Source organism: Falco rusticolus, chromosome 7 (assembly GCF_015220075.1).
Source record: "Falco rusticolus isolate bFalRus1 chromosome 7, bFalRus1.pri, whole genome shotgun sequence".
Taxonomy (NCBI): domain Eukaryota; kingdom Metazoa; phylum Chordata; class Aves; order Falconiformes; family Falconidae; genus Falco; species Falco rusticolus.
In genome coordinates, this window is record NC_051193.1 from 57,144,866 (window position 1) to 57,164,116 (window position 19,251).

The 19,251-nt window shown below is 42.2% G+C and overlaps 1 protein-coding gene and 1 long non-coding RNA gene across 3 annotated transcripts; one reads left to right on the forward strand and one right to left on the reverse strand.

Moving 5' to 3' along the window:
* Window positions 1-9,236: 9,236 nt before the first annotated feature.
* LOC119151477 lies at window positions 9,237-11,155 on the reverse strand. Its single transcript, XR_005105429.1, has 3 exons — window positions 10,904-11,155; window positions 10,590-10,759; window positions 9,237-10,333 (listed from the first exon to the last, which is right to left on the reverse strand). It is a non-coding gene; the product is annotated as an uncharacterized LOC119151477 (long non-coding RNA).
* An 818-nt stretch (window positions 11,156-11,973) lies between these two features.
* Window positions 11,974-17,956, forward strand: ACTC1 (actin alpha cardiac muscle 1). Of its 2 annotated transcripts, XM_037395430.1 has the most exons (7): window positions 11,974-12,571; window positions 13,178-13,326; window positions 14,461-14,785; window positions 15,423-15,584; window positions 15,698-15,889; window positions 17,116-17,297; window positions 17,628-17,956. In XM_037395430.1, exons 2-7 carry the CDS (start codon window positions 13,198-13,200, stop codon window positions 17,769-17,771), a joined length of 1,134 nt encoding a protein of 377 aa, XP_037251327.1. In that variant the 5' UTR covers window positions 11,974-12,571; window positions 13,178-13,197; the 3' UTR covers window positions 17,772-17,956. The 2 variants fall into 2 exon arrangements, with proteins under 2 accessions (XP_037251327.1, XP_037251329.1); XM_037395432.1 differs by lacking the exon at window positions 11,974-12,571 and having other exon boundaries at window positions 12,641-13,326.
* Window positions 17,957-19,251: the final 1,295 nt, after the last annotated feature.

The window sequence follows — 19,251 nt, forward strand, 5'->3', positions numbered from 1 at the left end:
TTGGAATTCCAAGATATTTTTTTTCTTTTCATTTGAATACTGCAGAGATATTTTTCCTAAAGGTAAGCCCTTCGGTATTTCAGTTCCTTGTTGTTAATAACTGAACTCAGAATCTCACTGCTTTGTGGTTTCAGCTGGGTATAACTTTGCTGAAACCACCAGAACTTTCTATGAGTTGCAAGCAGATCAGCTTGGAGAATCTGGCTGGGAAAGACAATTTCTTCATCATGACAACTATTTGTTATTGTTATAGTCATCTGTAAAAGTGCATTCCCCAAAACACCAGTAGGAATGAGCTGCTAATTGGAAAATTTGAGGACTACTGGACTGATGCTTAAAACACTGGACTGGTACTTCCAAGATTAATTTTTATTTTTCAGATTGATCAAGAATTTCCTGTTTATCATTAAGTCAATTAATCTGTACTTCATTACCTTATGTATAAAAGCCTCATACAAATTTTAGGAGTTTAAAATTCACTAATAAATATGAATAACTTAGTTATACCAAACCGGAAGGCCTCTAAAGAGCTAGAAAACTACTGACTTTGGGATAGATGCAGGTTGTTAGCCAGCATAAAGCTGTAATTACAGTGCATATTCTAGCTTTTTCTCTTGATGTCTCAAGCTTTAAGGGCTTGCTTAGTTCATACACTTCCTGCCCCTCTGATCTAATTTTCAGAATATGCTTAGACATGGTATTTTCAGCATTCATCTTACTTTTTAGTTAATCTTTATTTTATGCCTGTATGGAATTTCACCTGCTTCCTGGTGCTATAGAAATTGAATGAACAAAATAATATTGTAGTCACTTAGTTCAATATGAATAGGCCAGTTCCTGCTGGGGTTAGAACTTCTTCAGTAATGTTTGAAGATGACCTCAATTAACAGGTCTGTAGGGTACACAATTGATTCAAAATTAATGGCCAGAGTAAATTTGCTAGTTATAGTTCTACCAAATACATATTTCTTTATCCTTGGGTATTCATGCCTTTTATTTAACTGTAAATAGCTGTTATACCCTCCTTAATTTGATAGGAAAGTGATACACATGTACAACTCTTCCTGGGCTTATTCCAAAGCCTATAAAGTCAATGAGAGTTTATTGAGAATTTTTGTGCATTTTGTATCAACGCCTTAGGCTTAGGCTTTCTTCTAAGTATTTTCTCTCAAACATATAATAATCTTTCTAAACTTGCTGTAGTTAATTCCCATTTTTCTTGCACCTGGGTACTTAGAACTCCCTGAACTCACTATTCTAGGTGCGACAGTCTAATTCTTACAGCAGCCATTTACATAATTTTCACTTTTGTCATAGGGTCCTCACTGGAAACCAGCTTGATGGACCATCAATGACAGAAAAAGGAAGCAGAGTAGATGAGACTTACAGAAGATAGAGTACTGTTTTCCAGTATCCAGACGTTTTGACACAATTTACATTTCACAAGAGGTTCTGTATTAAAGGTCTTTAACTTTAAAATGGTGTATTTTTTGAAAATATATGGATTTTAATTGCTACTTTCAGAAAATATATGTAGTGTGCTAAATGTAAGGGTTGGAGGTACTACAGCACCTAATTCTTAGTTGCCTTTCACTCCCTCAGGAATCTAGGCAACTGGCGTAGGTGTGCAGGTTCCACCTAGAATACATGAGATGGTTTAGGCATTGCAACATGCCTAAAGTAATGTTAAGACATTTAAAGCTAATTTATTGGAAATAATAAATCCTGGGATGTATCTGAAACTTCCTTCCTTTCTGGAGCTGGTGTGCTTGGACTGGAGAAGCTAGCAGGTAGAGACTGCTCACTTGGGAGCTGGAACCTGAAATCCTTGTAGAAAGCGTCAACAACTTTTCATCCTAAATAGGCCTTAACCTTTACTATTTCTTTTGTTGGGTTCCTTTTCATGTGACACCTGGGTGTGAAAAAGGAGGTGGGCAGAGAGAGGAGGCTATTCCTCCTCCCTTTTATTATGGATTAGAGGTCAAAGTACTCTGCTAGGAGGTAAAATACAAGTTTAATGCTCTCTTCAGCTCCTAGGTTAGCATTATAAGCACCATATTGCCTTTAATGCTTAATGAATAAAATTCCGCCTCATTCTGTTCCACATGGATCTCTGGGCATGAAAAAGTAAAGACAGAGAAAACAAGAGATGAAACATGACTCTGCAATCTACTAGTTCTGCTTGGCTAATGGTGTCCTGGGCACCTGCTTTTCTTTTTTTAACCCAATATTGATGTAAAGCCTCTGTGAACGGTGATGAACAGAGCAGAGGACAGCGATTTGTCAGCCAGAAAAGCAAAAAGCAACAATGAACGGGTGGTGCAGCCAGCAAGATCAGCAGGAAGGCTTTTGGTGTGGCCTCTCTCCAGCAGGTGGGGGATCCCACAGGGGATCGGGTGGTGGGCAGGGCAGGGGTCCCACCAGCAAGGTCCCAGTCCCACAGCACCCGAGTGAGGCAGGCAGGGCAGGCCTGCGCATGGCGGCCAGGTCCAAGCAAGAGTCCAGATCACAAGGCAGCGTCACGGTGATGGGGCAGGTCTGACTGAGGTCAGCCTGGGAAGTCAACCTACGGGACAGGAGTCAGATGCACAGGTAACCAGCAGGCCCACAGCGGCGAGGCTGGGCTGAGACATCAAGGTTCAGTGGGGATCAGGAACAGGGCTGGTGAGAGGAAACAGGCTCAAACATGGCCCCAAGATGGCTGGGGCAGGGCCGTGGGGGTGGGGACGGGCTGGACACCAGCTGGCCCTGCTGCAGCATCGCTGGGGCAGGGGCTGACCATGCTGGGGGTCTGACCTGGGGTCCTGGGCTGTGGGCTGTCAGGGGGAGCCCCAGAAGAGGCTGTGCAGGGATAGTCAGGGCTGGGGATTCCCCAAGGGCAGTGGCCAGTCTCCAAATGTCATGTGGTTAAACAAAGCTAAACAAACATGCTTTTTTTCTCTTTACTCTGTCAGTCAGCCTGAATATAGTCTGAATCCTTAGAAACCTCGGTCCTCACGATCTCTGTTGGAGGATTATGTCAACGCCAGCCCCTCCGTGTGCCTCTATTCTCTTTAGAAAATGGCTGATTCGAGACTTGGCAGTCTCACTCAGCAAGTAACTTTCCTTTTTTACTGATTTGTACTGAGTTCCTTGTCTTAAGGCCATCCATTGTTTTTTTCTCATTTTGAAGAGCAGTATGCTATATTTGAATTTTTGTGCATATCATGCTTTGTTAAATATCTATCCAATACCTCGGTCTATCCAAGACATTTTGCACTGGGAAATGATTGCTTATCATGGGAGTCATTCCTCTGAGGCCAACCACGTGGCCTGGTAGTTTTACTGTTTTGCAAAGTAGGAAAATATCTAGATTTTCTTTGTGGTGACTGCCTTTGGTTGTGTTTTGTGTATTATTTTAGAAGATATTTTGTGGGAAAATAATTGCTTTATGAACCATCAAATTGACCTTTTTTTCCTGAACATCTACTGTGCTTAAGGCAACAGATTCAAACTGTATTTTCAGCAACATTTTTCCCAGTTGACTTAAATGATGAACTTTTGCCAATGAGATTTTACTGATGCCATCTGGTACTTACTCTGATCTTGAATCACTGAGATTTTAGGTAGATTACGTATTCCTTAAATATGCATTTAACCTTTCAATTAATCCTCTTTTTCAGAAGTTTTCCAGGTTTTTGCAATGGCTCAAACCCCCACCTGCAATGGATCATTGCTCCCAAGTCCAGGACAGTTTCTGTCTGGCCGTTCTTTACAGGAAGAATGAAAATAAACAGAAATTTTAGCTATGCCTTAGAGATGTTTTCAATGGAAGAGTACCTTGCTGTTGTCCACAACTTTTTATTTATCTGCAGAATATGTTGAACAGCTTTAGACAAAATGCTAATTTAAATTTTACTTTTAAACATCTTTGTAACAAGCACAAATAATTACTAAGTTGGCTGAGCCAGTAACAGGTCTTCCTATGTTAAGGATGACAGTAACTAGAATAAAGTATTCCAATACATCAGAAATCAAGCATTCTATTCTTTTAGAATAGTTACACCAGTAACTCAGAAATGCCCCTTCGACATTTTTCTGTGATATTAATGAAGCATGCTAAGTGAAGTCTGAAATGCAGTGATTGTTTACAGGATATGTACAGAAAAGACAGTACAAACATCTTACTGAAGCCTTGGTAAGCGCTCGGTCTTGTCTAAACCAGAGCCTTTTTACAAGGAAAAGGAGGTAGACCCCAATTTATTTTTTCTGTAGTTAGGACTTTGGATAAATAAGTGACAAAATAAGTACTGGTAGAAAACAGTTCCCACTGTCATTCCAGAATACTATTTAGAAAACTATTAAACCCTAGAAGTAATCCCCTTTTAGTCCCCTGAAATTCTTTTCATCTCCGAGCATTCTAGAATGGCTCAAAATGTGGTTTTGCTATTTTAATTTCAGTTAACTCTGTTGCTTCTCTGTTGTATTTTTTTAATGCTGCATGTATATAATAGGAGTACCTTAGTAAATGCTCTCCGAGATCTGAAAAATCTGTCAGTGCTATTACTGTGTTATACATATTTTATCGTTAAAATTTAAAAAGTCGGTCTGGTATGGATTCTTTTGAATTGTAATAAACATACTATGGGAATACTGGATTGAAATGAAGACTACATTCCTGAAGACAACTTGTTGATTTTGTAAATATTTGGATATTCTTTATAAAACACACTATGCAATTAACTATTCATAAAAACTAGTGGAAAAGGTATCTAGGCCATACCTGCACAAAAAAATGTACGGATATTATGAACTCACCATAAAAGTAAAATTTGTGGTCTAGTGGCTGACTGAAAATCCAGAAAATGGAACCCATATTTCATACCTATGGTCTTCACTGGAAAGTCTAGATTTTTGAATGATGCTTTATCTCTCTGCTCAATTCCAACTGGACATAACGGAACTGAATGGCAAAAGGTGGATAAAATTTGCATTTGTAACATGATATGTAGTGAGAATATATCAACTTACACTTGAAGTATGTTTTATGAAGTATATAAAATCTCTTTATAAGGTAGATTTGTGGAAGGTTCTGCAATCTTCTAGCTAATTGCTTAATTGTTAATTGCTTAATTATTAAGGGATTCTGATGGTCAGCAAGATTCCAGAGAATCTTTATTTTGATTATCAGAGGTTTAGTTTTGATTAATAAACTGTTATGTTTGAGGTATTTTTTTCATCTTTTGAGAAAGGTAAGATTAAAATATTTTTCTACTGAATTTGGCTAATAGGTAAAAATCATGAAAATACTTGGAAACAAAATTTTGAGGAAAATTAATTTCTGTCAATTAAAATATTTTGTTCATAATTCAGATAGTGCTTTTCTGCAAAATAAATCTGTAGGTTTGTGGATTTTTTTTTAACCTGTAAGATAATTAAACGATCTGACTTGAGAACATTCTTTGAACAATGGAGTACAAAACTTCTCGGGTAAAATGTATTTTGAAGAATCTCTGAGATTCTTCAAAAGAGAAATAATTTTGCCAGAAAGTTCTGAGCCAGCCTCAGCATCCTCCAGTTCTCCTCTTAAATTCACTTACTACAATGTTTTCTCCATATATCATAGTCCAGCTACATCCTTTGTTAGTAACTAAGATGCTTCTATTTAAAACATCTTACAACTTTGCAAAACTGTAGGTTAGAATTGTCACATTTTTATGAGACTCATCAAATATCTTTGTGTTCCTAATAGCAGCACTAGAGTCCATTGGTCTTGTAAAATGATATTGTGTGGGAAAGTTTTATCTATCAATTTTGGCAAAGCAGTTTCTGTGTACACCGCAGATTCAGAGTGCCTTATGTACTCATATTTGAGAACGCTGGTGAGCTTCTTATTCAGCAGCTGGAATCGGTCTTCAGAGGCAGGATTCAATTGTTACATAAACTGCTAATTTCCAGCGTGACTTCAGTCAAGTCATTCATCCTGCTGAACTGTAGCTTTTTATCTGTAAAGCAATACTTCCTTCTCTCCTTAGGCTATACAGGCTAGGTAATGTAGGTCCTCCCGCTTTAACACACAGTATAAAAGAATGCATGTAGGCTAACAGAAAAGTCAGCCCTTGTTGGTTTCCTTTATTAAAAGTTAATTCCTTAGCTAGAATGCAATTAGAATAGACTGCTTCATTGTTGCTTTTCTTGTAATGATGAGACATCTGTCTCTGATTCTGAAAAATAAAAGGCATCTGAGAAACAATCTGGAAACCCAGTGCTTTGCAGCACCTGGTAGATTCAGCTTCCTTTTGTTTCAGATTATTGAACCCTGCTCATTGCAGTGGACTTCAAATCTGCTTACGCAGATCAGTGAGACCAAAGTGATGTGTGATGTGGTGGGTTATAAATAAGAACATGGACCTGTGTGATTTGCCGGTAAAGACAAAATATACACACTAGATTTCAATGGGTAGGTTTCTTGTTTCTCTGGAAAACTTTTCCCTGGCGATTTGAATCCTCTCTTATCTTTACAGAGTCGGTGTCTGTTCATTTTGCATGCAGGTGGCTGCACACAGCAATCTATACATACTGGAGAACATACATCTGGAAAACGTACAGATCTGTAGTGAGGAAAGCAAAGATGGGAATTACATGAGAAGGAAGGTGATGAAATAGAGGATAGCGAGAAAGTGATAAAAACATAAATAAAAGTATGGGAACTTGATGAAAAGGGGGACATTAGAAACAGTGAAGAGGGGAAAAGATCAATTCCTAGTGTGAAACGTTCTGAATAGTCCTTAGAAACTGGCTTTGACATGAATTACCACATGGCTGTGACTCAGGCCTTGCAGAAACACTTACAGCAGAGAACTCGACTAAATTGAAAGAATACAGCAGGGTGCTAGAAACACCACCATTGGTAGCAGATTTGCATCTGCTCGTGGGCACTGGTTTGGTAGCAGTGGTGATGCTAAATTTGAAAAGCAATACATAGACAGGCCTTCGCAGTTGAAGTCCTGACCACCTTCTATAGAACGTGACAGGTGCAGAATCTATGGCAAAGAACGAAGAGTGTAGTGAGCCTGGAGGAGACTGAAGGTGGAGTGAGACATAAATCAGGGTGAGGAAATGCCTTTGGCTACAAATTTCTGAGTCTGTCTTGTACTCTTTCTCACTGTTCTTTGTCATCTTTAAGTATCTAGGTGCTAATCTACATAATCTACATACTAATGAAATATCTGCCAAGGTACCATGTCATTTCATTACTCTTCCTGGGGGACCGTTCTGCAAATCTGAGCTTTATATGATCACATATAAGGAAATATAATTTAAATAAAAATAATGACAAATTTCAGTTAACTGGGCAGAGTTTAGCCTCAAGCATTGGTGTTATTTGGAAGTATTCCTGATATAAGATATTGTCAAACCATCTTTGGCACATCCAGCAATTATCCATTTGCAAAGTTGCCTTTGAATTGTTACTTATTTATACTGTACTAGCAGCTAGAGACTCATCGAGTATCAAATGATGATTGTGTGATACTGAACAAAGAAACACAAAACTGTTTTTCATGTTCCATCTTTTCTGGTGTTTAGGTCAGATGTGTTTTCTAACTGGAAAAAAACAACAATAGAAATGAGACTTAGAAATTCAGTCCTGGGTTAATGGTTGGACTTGATGATCTCAAACCTTAGGTCTTTTGTAACCTAAGTGATATTATGATTCTAGGACTCTATACTGTTAGAAATACTGCCCATCAGCTTTCTAATGTAGGGCAGGTATCTCAGACACACTGCACGGGACTCGCAACCGAAATACAGGCTGGCAACAGCTGAAGCATTCAGGACATATTTCTGTCCTCTTGAACTACTCAGTGCTTAAGTCTGAGGAACCTGAATTGTAGCAGCTTCCCTGGGCTGCATTTTATTCCAGAGCAGATTGCAGTCTTCCCAGTTTCAAATGTTGGAGTCCTACCCTGTCATGCCTGCTATGCTCTGGCTTGCGAGAGGTGCACAGCGCTTCTGGAAGCAAGACGTTCCTCCTGTGCACGTGCAGTGCTTCTAGGGTCTGCTGGCACTCTCTGAGCCCGCTTCCCACTGCAAAGAGGGTGTAATGAGAGTGAGAGTCCTGGCCTTTCTTTGTAAGTGACACGTGGCAAATAATGATTCTAGAGAGTCAGAGACTCAGAAGCACAAATTCCTTTCACTGCCACTCACCTCCACGTATGTTGCCCTTGCCTAATTCTCTCAGCTTCATAACAAGATGTTTTAGCTGCATCTCTAGCTCCCAGTGCCCAACTCATGATTCTACCATTTCAGTGCACACTTAAGATGTTTCAGGTTAATTATAGATGTGCAGCAGTACATGAGTGAGTGAGAGAAAGGCGCAGAGAGATGATAACAGCCTGCAACTATGCAAGGGTTTAAATGCTGAGGGGACAAGGAATGTACGAAGTATGAAACATGGGCTATTACTAGGGTGAATGAGATATAACTAAGAAAGGGAAATACCCGATGAATCCTCTGGAGAAGTTTGCCTGACAGTGCAATTATTAAATCGGGAGTCTCTCCTCTAGCAGAACAGGAGAAAGATTTCTCACTTGGGAGGTTCAAAATCTAGTTGGGAAAGTGTAGTAGAGCTTTTCATGAGAAACAACCTCAGGCTGGTGGTGACTAACAAGTGTCTTTTCTGGCTTCTCTTTGTATATCTGCATACACACAGAGACAGATTCATAACTACACAGATGTAGGTAACCACATACGACTCCTTTGTGACAGTGACTCATTCATGACAACGGTATTCATCATATATTGTATGTTTGGCATTCTCATCTCATCAAGACTCCTGCCCATCAATAATACTCTGCTGCAACGCTGCTTATATTTCTGTAGCCCGTATAGCTCCAAACAGCTGTCATGTGACAAAAGAAAACCTGTCAGAGTGGCATTTACTTCTTGTTCTTTAAAAAATGTAAAATTTCTTCCAAAGATTACACTGGCCTGAGGCTTAAGAGAGGTAACGTTTGACTCTGTGCTAAAACAGATTGCCTATGTCATCATCCATTGGATTTAGAAATAGCAGGTTTTAAGTGAGACGTCATCTGCTCTAAGACCTGCTAGGTCACGGTATACTGTACATGCAATGGTTTGCTGCATTATGAAAAGTTTATTGGTTTTATTAGAACATGTGCAAGTAATAAAAAAATAATCTGAAAGACTAAAAAAAAATTAGGGAGGGCCTGATCCTACCCATTTTCAATTTCTGAATGCAATGTTAACTACTGTAAATAATCTGAAATCTGTGGTAATAAGTGTTCTATGCTTTGAAGTTTTTGAGGAATCAAGGATTTATTTTTAAGCTAAATGTTTTTTTCATTCAAAAGCTGAATAACAGTTGTGAAGATTTCTGGGCAACATAGGATTGGAGTGTGATTTTTTTATTCATGTTTTTACCATGCAGAGGTAAGAGGTAACACAGTCACAGCAGTGTCTTGTTGGTTGAATACCAGCTAATTAATATTGTGGATACACCGAGGCTTCATGCTCCTGTGTGTCCAGGCTGTTTTAGGGTATATGCGGATCACATCCACTGCAGATCTGTCTCTTCTCCCAGTATTCCACGCTGCCTGTGTTTCCTTTGTCTCTGGGGTCACTCCCAATAGCTAAGTCATGAGAAATGTACACAGCATGCGGGGATCCTGGTCAGTCAGATGCTAGAGCATTTTTCCTCTAGATGACATTGCATAACATATTTCAGTAGGTTTTTGCTTCTTTGCTTGTTTGGCTCATTTGAGGCTGTAATATCACCGTATTGCAGAAAGCAGAATGATTTTGGCTGAAGGAATAACTTTAGCTGGGTACTTTTCAAATGGCTATGAGGAGGAAGATGTGATTTTAGATTTATGGACTTTGTGCGGTGCCCTTTTCATTTGACCTTGCAGTATGGGGGTGGGGGGTGGGGGCGGTGGGTGGGAACTGATGAGCTTTCAAATGTATCAAGATCCTAGATGTGAGTCCTGATGGACTCCTTGAGGAAAGAGGAGAGAAAGCCAATATTTAGTTATAAAGCAAACAAGAAAATACAGATTTTTTGGTGTAGATTTTTCAGCAAGAGCTCCGTTGGAACTCTGTCTCGGTTCCAACGGAGTCTGTCTCTCTCTCTCTAGCCAAAGGGAATGTAGGATGTGACAGGGAGGGTCTGATTGGGGAGGAATTCAATGCAGCTATCAGCAGCGGTCTTCTATGTAAATACTGTAACACCTCTGAACTGGGGAACAGCTGAGATAACACTGTAAACTAATCTCTAGTGCTGGAGAAGCTGGCCGATCCCTCACTTTATATGCTTTTTGTAGAAAAAGACGTGCTACGGAAAAAAAAGAAGCAGATTTTAATTATAAAAATGGCAACTTACCATGGAGTAAAACATGCTGACTTTTTAAAATTTAAAGCAGCATATGGTAAAGTTTTTTTTCTTTGAAATGGTACTCTGTGCCACGGTGTATACGCTTATACATCTTTGCATATCTACGAATTCTTATATAAACAGGCATCGCTATCACAAAAATATTTTCAGTTCCCTGTTACCTGTGCCTAATTGATTTAGGTAAAGAGATACTCACTTGGGGTCCTTATCCTACAAGTATTGATTTTGATTGATTTTTCATGAATAGCAGGAAAACTAAAAGCCAAAGTCTGTCCAGAGCAGAGGCACTGAAGCACAGATCTTCCCTTGCTTTGACCTTCTGAGGTCATTGCATTTCACAGTCCGACAGCCTCCTTTCTTAGGTAGCTAAGGAAAAAAAGTAGCATATACCTATGTATATATACACAGATACATACAAGCACATATAATATATATGTGCATATAGATTTATATATACACATACATGAAATATACATATACACACACCTTTATACACAAATAGTGTCTCACCTGAAACAGGTTGTTTCTTCTCAAGGCACTTAAAGAAAAGCAGGAGCTATCAATGGCCAAGAAGTTTGTTGCTACATCTGCTTCAGAGTTGTGCTCGTAATTGGGCACAACCCCAGGATAAACCGGGGCTGGGTGGAGCTAACCACCTCATTAATTGTGCTAGAAACGAGGAAACTGATTCCACCATCTCTGATTTCAGAAGATATTAAAGACTAAGGGTCTCTGACGCCCCCTTTGGATAAAGCTTAGAAACGAGCTGTCGGCGATCTCCAGTTCTCACACCCTTCCTCAGAGCCAAACCACAGTGCAGACAGCTCTTCACCCCTCCGAAGCCCCCCCCCCCCCCCCCCCCCCCCTTGCAGGCTGGGTTGCATTCACAAAGCTCCTTCCTTCTACCTCATTTAAGCTGTGTACAACCATGTGATGGCTGCCAGCCCTTGCACGGCAGCTAGCAAACTGGACCTGTGCTTCAGCAGTTGCTCCAGTTTACTGAGTGTTCCCCTCTTGACCTTCACGTCTCACCCTTCCCTTCTGTCTCAAACCTCTGTTCTTGCTCTCACACAGGCGGCCATCGGGCCCCAGAAGGACCCTGTACCCTGCGTTAAAGTGCAGCTCCTCTGGGATGCGCATTGACAATCTCTGCCTTCACATACCAGGTCAAACCCACTCAAGGGATGCCTCTCCAGTCTTTCTATTTTTAACTGAAAAAAAATCATCAACAACAAAAAATCATCCTGAAGATACACAGATTTTCTGGGTTTCACCGCTGGAACAAATTATCAATGTGGATGTTTCAAAAGCTGAGCAGGAAAACAACTGTCACATTACATTAATACCATAGCTGGGTTTTGTCCAAGCTATTCCCATCTCTCATTCTCCACCCTATATGTATCACTACACATTACCAATCTGCTGTGCATTAAAAGAGCAAAAATAGGGAATTTAAGTGTATGCATTTTAATGGACATGAGCAGATCCCATTTGGTGCTATAGATGTCAGCCAAAAGCAGAGAAAAGCACGATTTTTGCTGCATGTGCTCATCAAAGTTTGAAAGAAGCGGAGCGGGCGCTGCGCGAAACGCAGGCAGCAGCCGGTGCCTCCGCGCCGCACAGCAGCCGGTGCTGTTGGCACCGAAGCAGCCCCGGGGGTCGCTGACTCGATAGGAGCGCGAGTGGCTTTGTGTCAGTGGGAAAACGAGAAGCCGGAGGCAACCACGCGTGCGCCCCCCGCACCCTCCGCCGCGCCCGGGCATCCCATGGCTGTGCGGAGCGGGCCCGGCCGGGGGCTCCCGGCGGCGCTGACGGGGTGGGGCGCGGCGGGGCCGGGCCGGGCGCGCCCCGGCGGCACCTTGGGCCCAGCCCGCTGGCGGCGCCGGCGGGGGCTGCGCGGGGCTCCCTATTTGGCCATGCGGCGGGCCGGGGGCGCGCTGCCCCGCGCCTGCCTTACATGGGCCGGGCGGCCGGGCCGCGCCGGGGCTGGCCGGGCTCCATTCATGGCTGCGCGGCCGCTCAATGGCGCGTTGCCGACCAAATAAGGAGAAGGTGGCTGCCCCGTCCCGCCGCGGCCCCGGCCGACGCTGCCCCTCGGGGGGTATAAATCGGGGCGTCTCCGCCGGGCCGGCACCCAGGCTGTCCTCCGCAGCCCCCCCCGCCGCCGGTGCTGGTCTGGTGAGTAGCGCGGCGGTGCCCGCAGCCCCGCGGGGCCGGCTCGGGACGGGACGGGACGGGACGGGGCGGGGCGGGGCGGGACGGGAGGTACCGGCGAGCGTCGCGTGCCGGTCGCGCCGGTGCGGCGTCTGCGCTGCCCGTGCACCTCCTGGCTTAGCATCACTTACGCCGCGGACACCACTCCCGTGCCCGGCCGCCCCCCGCGCAGCGCAGCCGCCGCGGCCCGACGGGGCGCCGCCGGCGAGTGTTCTGGGCTGGGCTGATCTCTCCCAGTGCAAGCGCTTTCCCTCCCATTGCAACCTGCGGCCCGTGGGTGCCGCCAGGGACGCCCTAGTGAGCGTCACGCACGCTGGGGCACCTTCCGAAGCGCGGAGAAGAAAGCGGCTGGCGGATCTGGTTCAGAGCCCTGCCCACCAGCGCGGCCGAGCCATGGAGCATCCTCCCGGGACCAGTCAGATTTCCCGCTCCCGCCGCCCGCTGCCGTGCGCCGCCGTCCGCACCGTCCGCGATGGCGGCCGGAGGGTCCGCCCGGGGGGCTCGGCGAGGCCCGGCGGCAGCGCCGCGCTGCCCGCGGGGGTCTGGACACGCCACCGCGCTGTTTTTCAGATCCGTGCCTCCCTCCGAAGATGTGTGACGACGAGGAGACCACCGCACTGGTGTGCGACAACGGCTCGGGGCTGGTCAAGGCGGGCTTTGCCGGAGACGATGCCCCCAGGGCCGTTTTCCCGTCCATTGTCGGCCGCCCGAGGCACCAGGTAACCCCGGGGGCAGGGCCAGGGCAGGACACAGCCTTCCCCTCTCTCCAGTAGTCGCCTCCAGTCGCCCCTTTCTGAAACTAGTTCTTCTGTCCTGTCCCAAATACCCTGCCCATCCCCCTGCTCGCTTGCAGTAGTGCGAGTGACACCTTTCCACCTTTCCAGATCTCCAGCGCTTCCCTTGGCTCCCCTGCTTGGCTGTCCCTTACTGCCTTTCTATCGCTTTCTCCCTTTCCCCCAGCTATTTCTAACTCACCAGCTTTCCTCTTGATCCTCTCTCTGTTCCCTCTCCTAATGAGCCCAAACCCAGCTCCCTACGAAGCTGCTGCCCACTCCATCCCCTAGGCCAGACCTGCTGCTGTTGCTAGTTCAAAGGCATCTCCCTTGGCCAAATCTGCACATGAAGCGGTTTGTTTAAGGCCCTTCCTACCCTCCCTGTCCAATGTTTCACATACCAAACGCCGTTCAATTTCGTCTGTTTCTCTTGTCTGTCTCTGATCTTACCTCTTACCGCTCTTTAAGCTACCTTTTCTTTGTTACCATGTCATTCTTCTTCTCCTTTGTCAGTTAAATCAGTACACTGAAAATATGGTACTTGGTAAAAAGCTTGTGATATCTTTTTGTTTGTGGTTTTTTTTTTTTAATTAAATGTTTGCAATCTGTATTTTTTATCGTGTATAAATTACTGCTGAGGTTCCATAAGTAATATAGGGTATCTTCCTTCACCAGAAGGCTGATTTCCTCTGTATCTTCTTATTTATTAAGTCTCTTTGTGTGTAACTCTGATTTTTTTCCTGCTCATGATATTGTGCAATTTACTTTCAGTCAAATTTTTGGACCAGAAAGAAGTACTTGAAAATTAGAGGTGTATTAAAAAAAAAGGGGGGCGGGGGAAATCCTTTCATCTGATTAAAGGAGAAAGGATTTTATGAGAAAACTTCAAATTCTGTTGACTTAATATTTTAATGATGCTCATTTCTCTTCCTATACAACCTTTTAGTTGTGTGACTGCTTGTACCTTTCTTGAAAATAGCGTTGTTGTCTGAGATGTAGTTGACGGTGATGTAGATGAGATGTAGGGCTCTGTGATGTTGTCTTCCTCAAATAATGCTTTTCTGTATTTCCTTCTCTTAGGGTGTTATGGTTGGTATGGGTCAAAAAGATTCCTATGTGGGTGATGAAGCTCAAAGCAAAAGAGGTATCCTTACTTTGAAATATCCCATTGAACATGGCATTATCACCAACTGGGATGATATGGAAAAGATCTGGCACCACACTTTCTACAATGAACTCCGTGTGGCCCCTGAGGAGCACCCTACTTTGCTCACAGAAGCCCCCTTGAACCCTAAAGCTAATCGTGAAAAGATGACCCAGATAATGTTTGAGACCTTCAACGTACCTGCTATGTATGTGGCGATCCAGGCTGTCCTGTCCCTGTATGCCTCTGGTCGTACAACAGGTAAAATAAACAAATAAACACTATTTAGATATTTCCTTTCAGTAACTCCCCTTTCTTCCTGCTCCAAATAGGAAGAAAACACCACAACTTATTCAAGTTTACAGAAAACTAGGTATTTTTAGTTTATAGTGATAGATGATAACAGTACCAGAAAACCCAGCACAAAATAGCCTGTGGAAAGGGCCCACCTGCGTTGCTTTCAGAAAGGCACTGTGGAAGTGACTCTCCTGCCCTTTGCCATGACGCAGACGAGGAGACATGCCTGTGAAGATGCTGCAGTTACACAAGTGTTACACCAGTTTAAGGGTTTAAACTGGGCCCAAAAGACGCCCATGATTGGATCAAGACAGTGACTGTGGCAAGTATGCCTGCTCAGTGTAGTAGCAGTGGAAGGCTGCTTGTATGGGTTAGCTTGAAGTATGTATGGAACCACTGTTTTGTAGGAAAGTTCGCACCAAACAGGAGTGTCCAGGCGAGCAAAGGCAGAAGGAATGGGCAAGATCTGTATGACTAAAGCAGAATGATGCTACTTTATGCTGCCTGAAAAGTCCTGTTCTGTTTGCTGCTGCTTACCGTGCCGAAGGGCTCTAAGCATTTGCTAGGTGATTCCAACTGCTCTCTGACATTTCTCTCACAGGTATTGTTCTTGACTCTGGCGACGGTGTCACCCACAACGTACCTATTTATGAAGGTTATGCTTTGCCTCATGCTATCATGCGCCTGGATCTGGCTGGCAGGGATCTGACTGACTACCTCATGAAGATCCTCACAGAGCGTGGCTATTCCTTTGTGACAACAGGTCAGTCCTTCAGCTTTGCCCTCCTGTGAAAATCCTCATGTGTCTCTTAGCCCATCTTCTTCCTGTAGCATTTTGCCTATCCAAATCTTGATTTAATTCCCATATATCTGCAGCTGAACGTGAGATTGTTCGTGATATCAAAGAGAAATTGTGCTATGTTGCACTGGACTTTGAGAATGAAATGGCCACTGCTGCCTCTTCCTCCTCTCTGGAAAAGAGCTATGAATTGCCTGATGGTCAAGTGATCACAATCGGTAATGAACGTTTCCGCTGCCCTGAAACTTTATTCCAGCCATCCTTTATCGGTAAGTGTTCCCAGGAAATTCTCCTTTCTGTAGGAGGTATGAATGAATCAGAAGATCTAGGTGTCCCACTCCTCTTCTTGCTTTTAAATTTGGCATGAAATCAAACATAAATAAATAATGAGTTAGCTTTTCTGGTTCCTGTAAGCTGTGCTTGATGTGAGCTCAAATGGTAATTAGGTGAGCTCTGGGCTCTTGTTGCAAGTTGTAGATCAGGTTTTAGGGTCACAATTTTTTAGCGGTAAAATGTACAGTTAGAATATTGTCATTAGGGAGTTGGGCTCAATGATCCTTATGTGTCCCTTCCAACTTGAGACATTCTATGATTCTATGTCACTGATGGCAAGAATAGCGTTCAGTGCTGTATTTGTAAGGTTTACACTTAAAACAGTATCTGGCTCCATGGAGAAATAAAGTGGCTAAGAGGGGGAAAAAACGGAAGGAAGGTGTATCTATATTTATATGCACTCTGATTAAGCATTGCTATGGTCAAGATGGTAAGCTTTGCTGCTTGTGAGTGCAGCTGACGGATATAGCAAATGCTTAACCGTAAAGTCCCAAGCAATAAATGCAGTTGTTCGTCAGCTGACATCTTACTGTGGATCTAGTGTCAGCCCTTTCGGGAAGCACCTGTTAAAATTAATAAATTGGAATGCAACCTACAAACGCTTGCTCCTGGTTTCTTTTTCCTTGCCACCAAGTACTGATATCTTGGTCCATGTCTTGGTTATCTCTTGTCTTGATGGTTATAAACAGTATAGACTTTGAGTAGGCTGAAAAAGAAATGAAGTTAGTATTGTCTTCTTTAGTTCTACTTCAACTGCTTTGATTGTCTTTATTGCTGTCTTTACTATATTTAACTAAGCTTTTTATGAGCCTCTGACATAACCTGATACTCACATTTTTTGTTCCGTGTAACTTTCTCCCATCACCATACACTAAATGAGTTTATCTTGTGTGTCTGCCTTTTCTCTTACTGTATATTTTGAGTATCTTTCCTTTGCACATGCATTATGGTTCTTACCTTTTCTAACAAATAATTTTAATTTTCTAAGCTACTTCTGTAATTCCAGTTTTTATGTTTTGCTATAACATTTCATAATCAGTAAGTAATTTTACATCAAAAGGATCACACAAGTTCACACTAATGATGAAGAAAAATGCCAGAAGTTCTTTTCACGGAGACCTCTTGTATAATTTACTGACCTACTGTCTTCTTTCTTCTCAAGGCATGGAATCTGCTGGTATTCATGAAACTACCTACAACAGTATCATGAAGTGTGACATTGATATTCGTAAGGACCTGTATGCTAACAACGTCCTCTCAGGTGGTACAACAATGTACCCTGGCATCGCTGATCGCATGCAGAAAGAAATCACTGCCCTTGCTCCTAGCACTATGAAGATCAAGGTAAGGAATTTGACTCTGTACTATAAAATGTGGATAAAAATGGAGAAAATGTCCACATCATTAAATTGGGATCTAAAATAACTCAAAAGTAAGATCAACAGCTGATGGACAAATGAGAAGAAACTCCATTTAATCAGAGTAATTATATTAGTTAGAAGCAATTGTTAGGAAAATATGGTTATTGTACGAGCTGCTGAAATTCAGTATTGTTATTATAGAAAAGTCCTTTGTTTACTTAAAGTAACATCTAGTGGTTTGTTACACTGGTGAAGTGGGTTGTTCAGAAATGTAACTGTTAAATGAGGGGTTTGTTGCTTTTCTTTCTTCTAGATCATTGCTCCACCTGAGCGCAAGTACTCTGTCTGGATTGGTGGCTCCATTCTAGCATCTCTCTCCACCTTCCAGCAAATGTGGATCAGTAAACAGGAGTATGATGAAGCTGGTCCATCCATCGTCCACCGCAAGTGCTTCTAAGCACTTTTCCCCTCAATTTACTTCCCACTCAGGATGACGACAATATGCTTCTTGGAGTCTTCTGGCAACCCTTCCTGAACTCTTCAGTCATTGTACAGTTTGTTTACACACCCGTGCAATTTATTTGTGCTTCTAATATTTATTGCTTTATAAATAAACAAGATCTGGGACTTGCAACCTACAAATGATTGTCTTTTGTTTTATTATAAGTATCTTTTGGTCAAAAAAAATGAAACTAAACACCCTGGGATTTGGAAACTCCCTTCAAACCTATCAGTGCCTTCACTGCATGCATGTCCTGACTGATGTAGGCATGTTAGGTGACGGAACTTACACTTTATGGTTTTAGTTTTGAAACTTGAAACAAAAGAAGTACCATATGTCAAGGCTTGCAATGGATCAGTCTTGAGGGTAGACCCAGTAAGTGGAACAAGTGGAAGGAAACTTCTCATATTCACTCACTGGGTTTAGAAATGTTTCTTCTGTTGCACTTATTATAACTTTTTTATTAGTAGTAATTTATTAGTAATCTATTGAAAGCCAAAGCTTCTGTAAAAGATTTATGTTAATATATTTAGAATGGGATTTATAACTAATTAGCTCAATCCTAAAGAGTCATACAATTGTTTTCTGTAGGCTATAAATATTTATGACAAAACTTTGATTCAAACTGACAGTTTACTCATCTTTCTCCATCTCTTCAAAGCTACAGATAAAGATGTGAAGGCTTTATTGTACTAATGCACTTTTGCTGTATAAACATGCAATTGTTATAATCAAGATTATTTTCACATCATCATTCATGTATTTTAGGCAATTTTAATCCTTAATCTTTGCTTTCCTTTGTTGCTATTTGACCCAGATACTACAATCATAAATTGCATACTTTCTACTTCTTATTTTCATGAAAGGCATTAAAACTGGCCATTAGATGTGATCTGCAATTAAGTAGAATGATTTTACTCTTTGAATATATGGAGATATATTTAGTGTCTGTCTCCAATTTACTTACCATCAGAGGACAGTTTAATGAGGTGCCACTGTAACTGCCTACCTAATTGGCTTGCACTTTAAATGTTCAAATATTTCTAGATATTTTTGCTTTTGGGCAGAGAGGGTGGATGGAGCTGTTAAATATAAATAAAAATTAAGCATAAATATGAAATTTCAAACATCTTTTACAATTTAAACGTAAATTTAACATTTCAGACAAACATAAAAATGAAATTTTAGCATGAGTATGAAAATTTAAACATAAATATGGAATACTTACTCTCACACTGCACACATTATTACTGAAATGCTGCTGCAAATTAGGCCTTTTCACAATACGATACAAATTAACCTGTGAATCTGTTCAGGCAAAGTCAATAGCCTCCACTGTTCCCACAAAGGTTTCCAGAGCGGGGAATCACTCTGAAGTTCACACCTTGGAGAAATTTTGTATGTTTTGAAAACATGGGGACTTTTCCAGATTTCT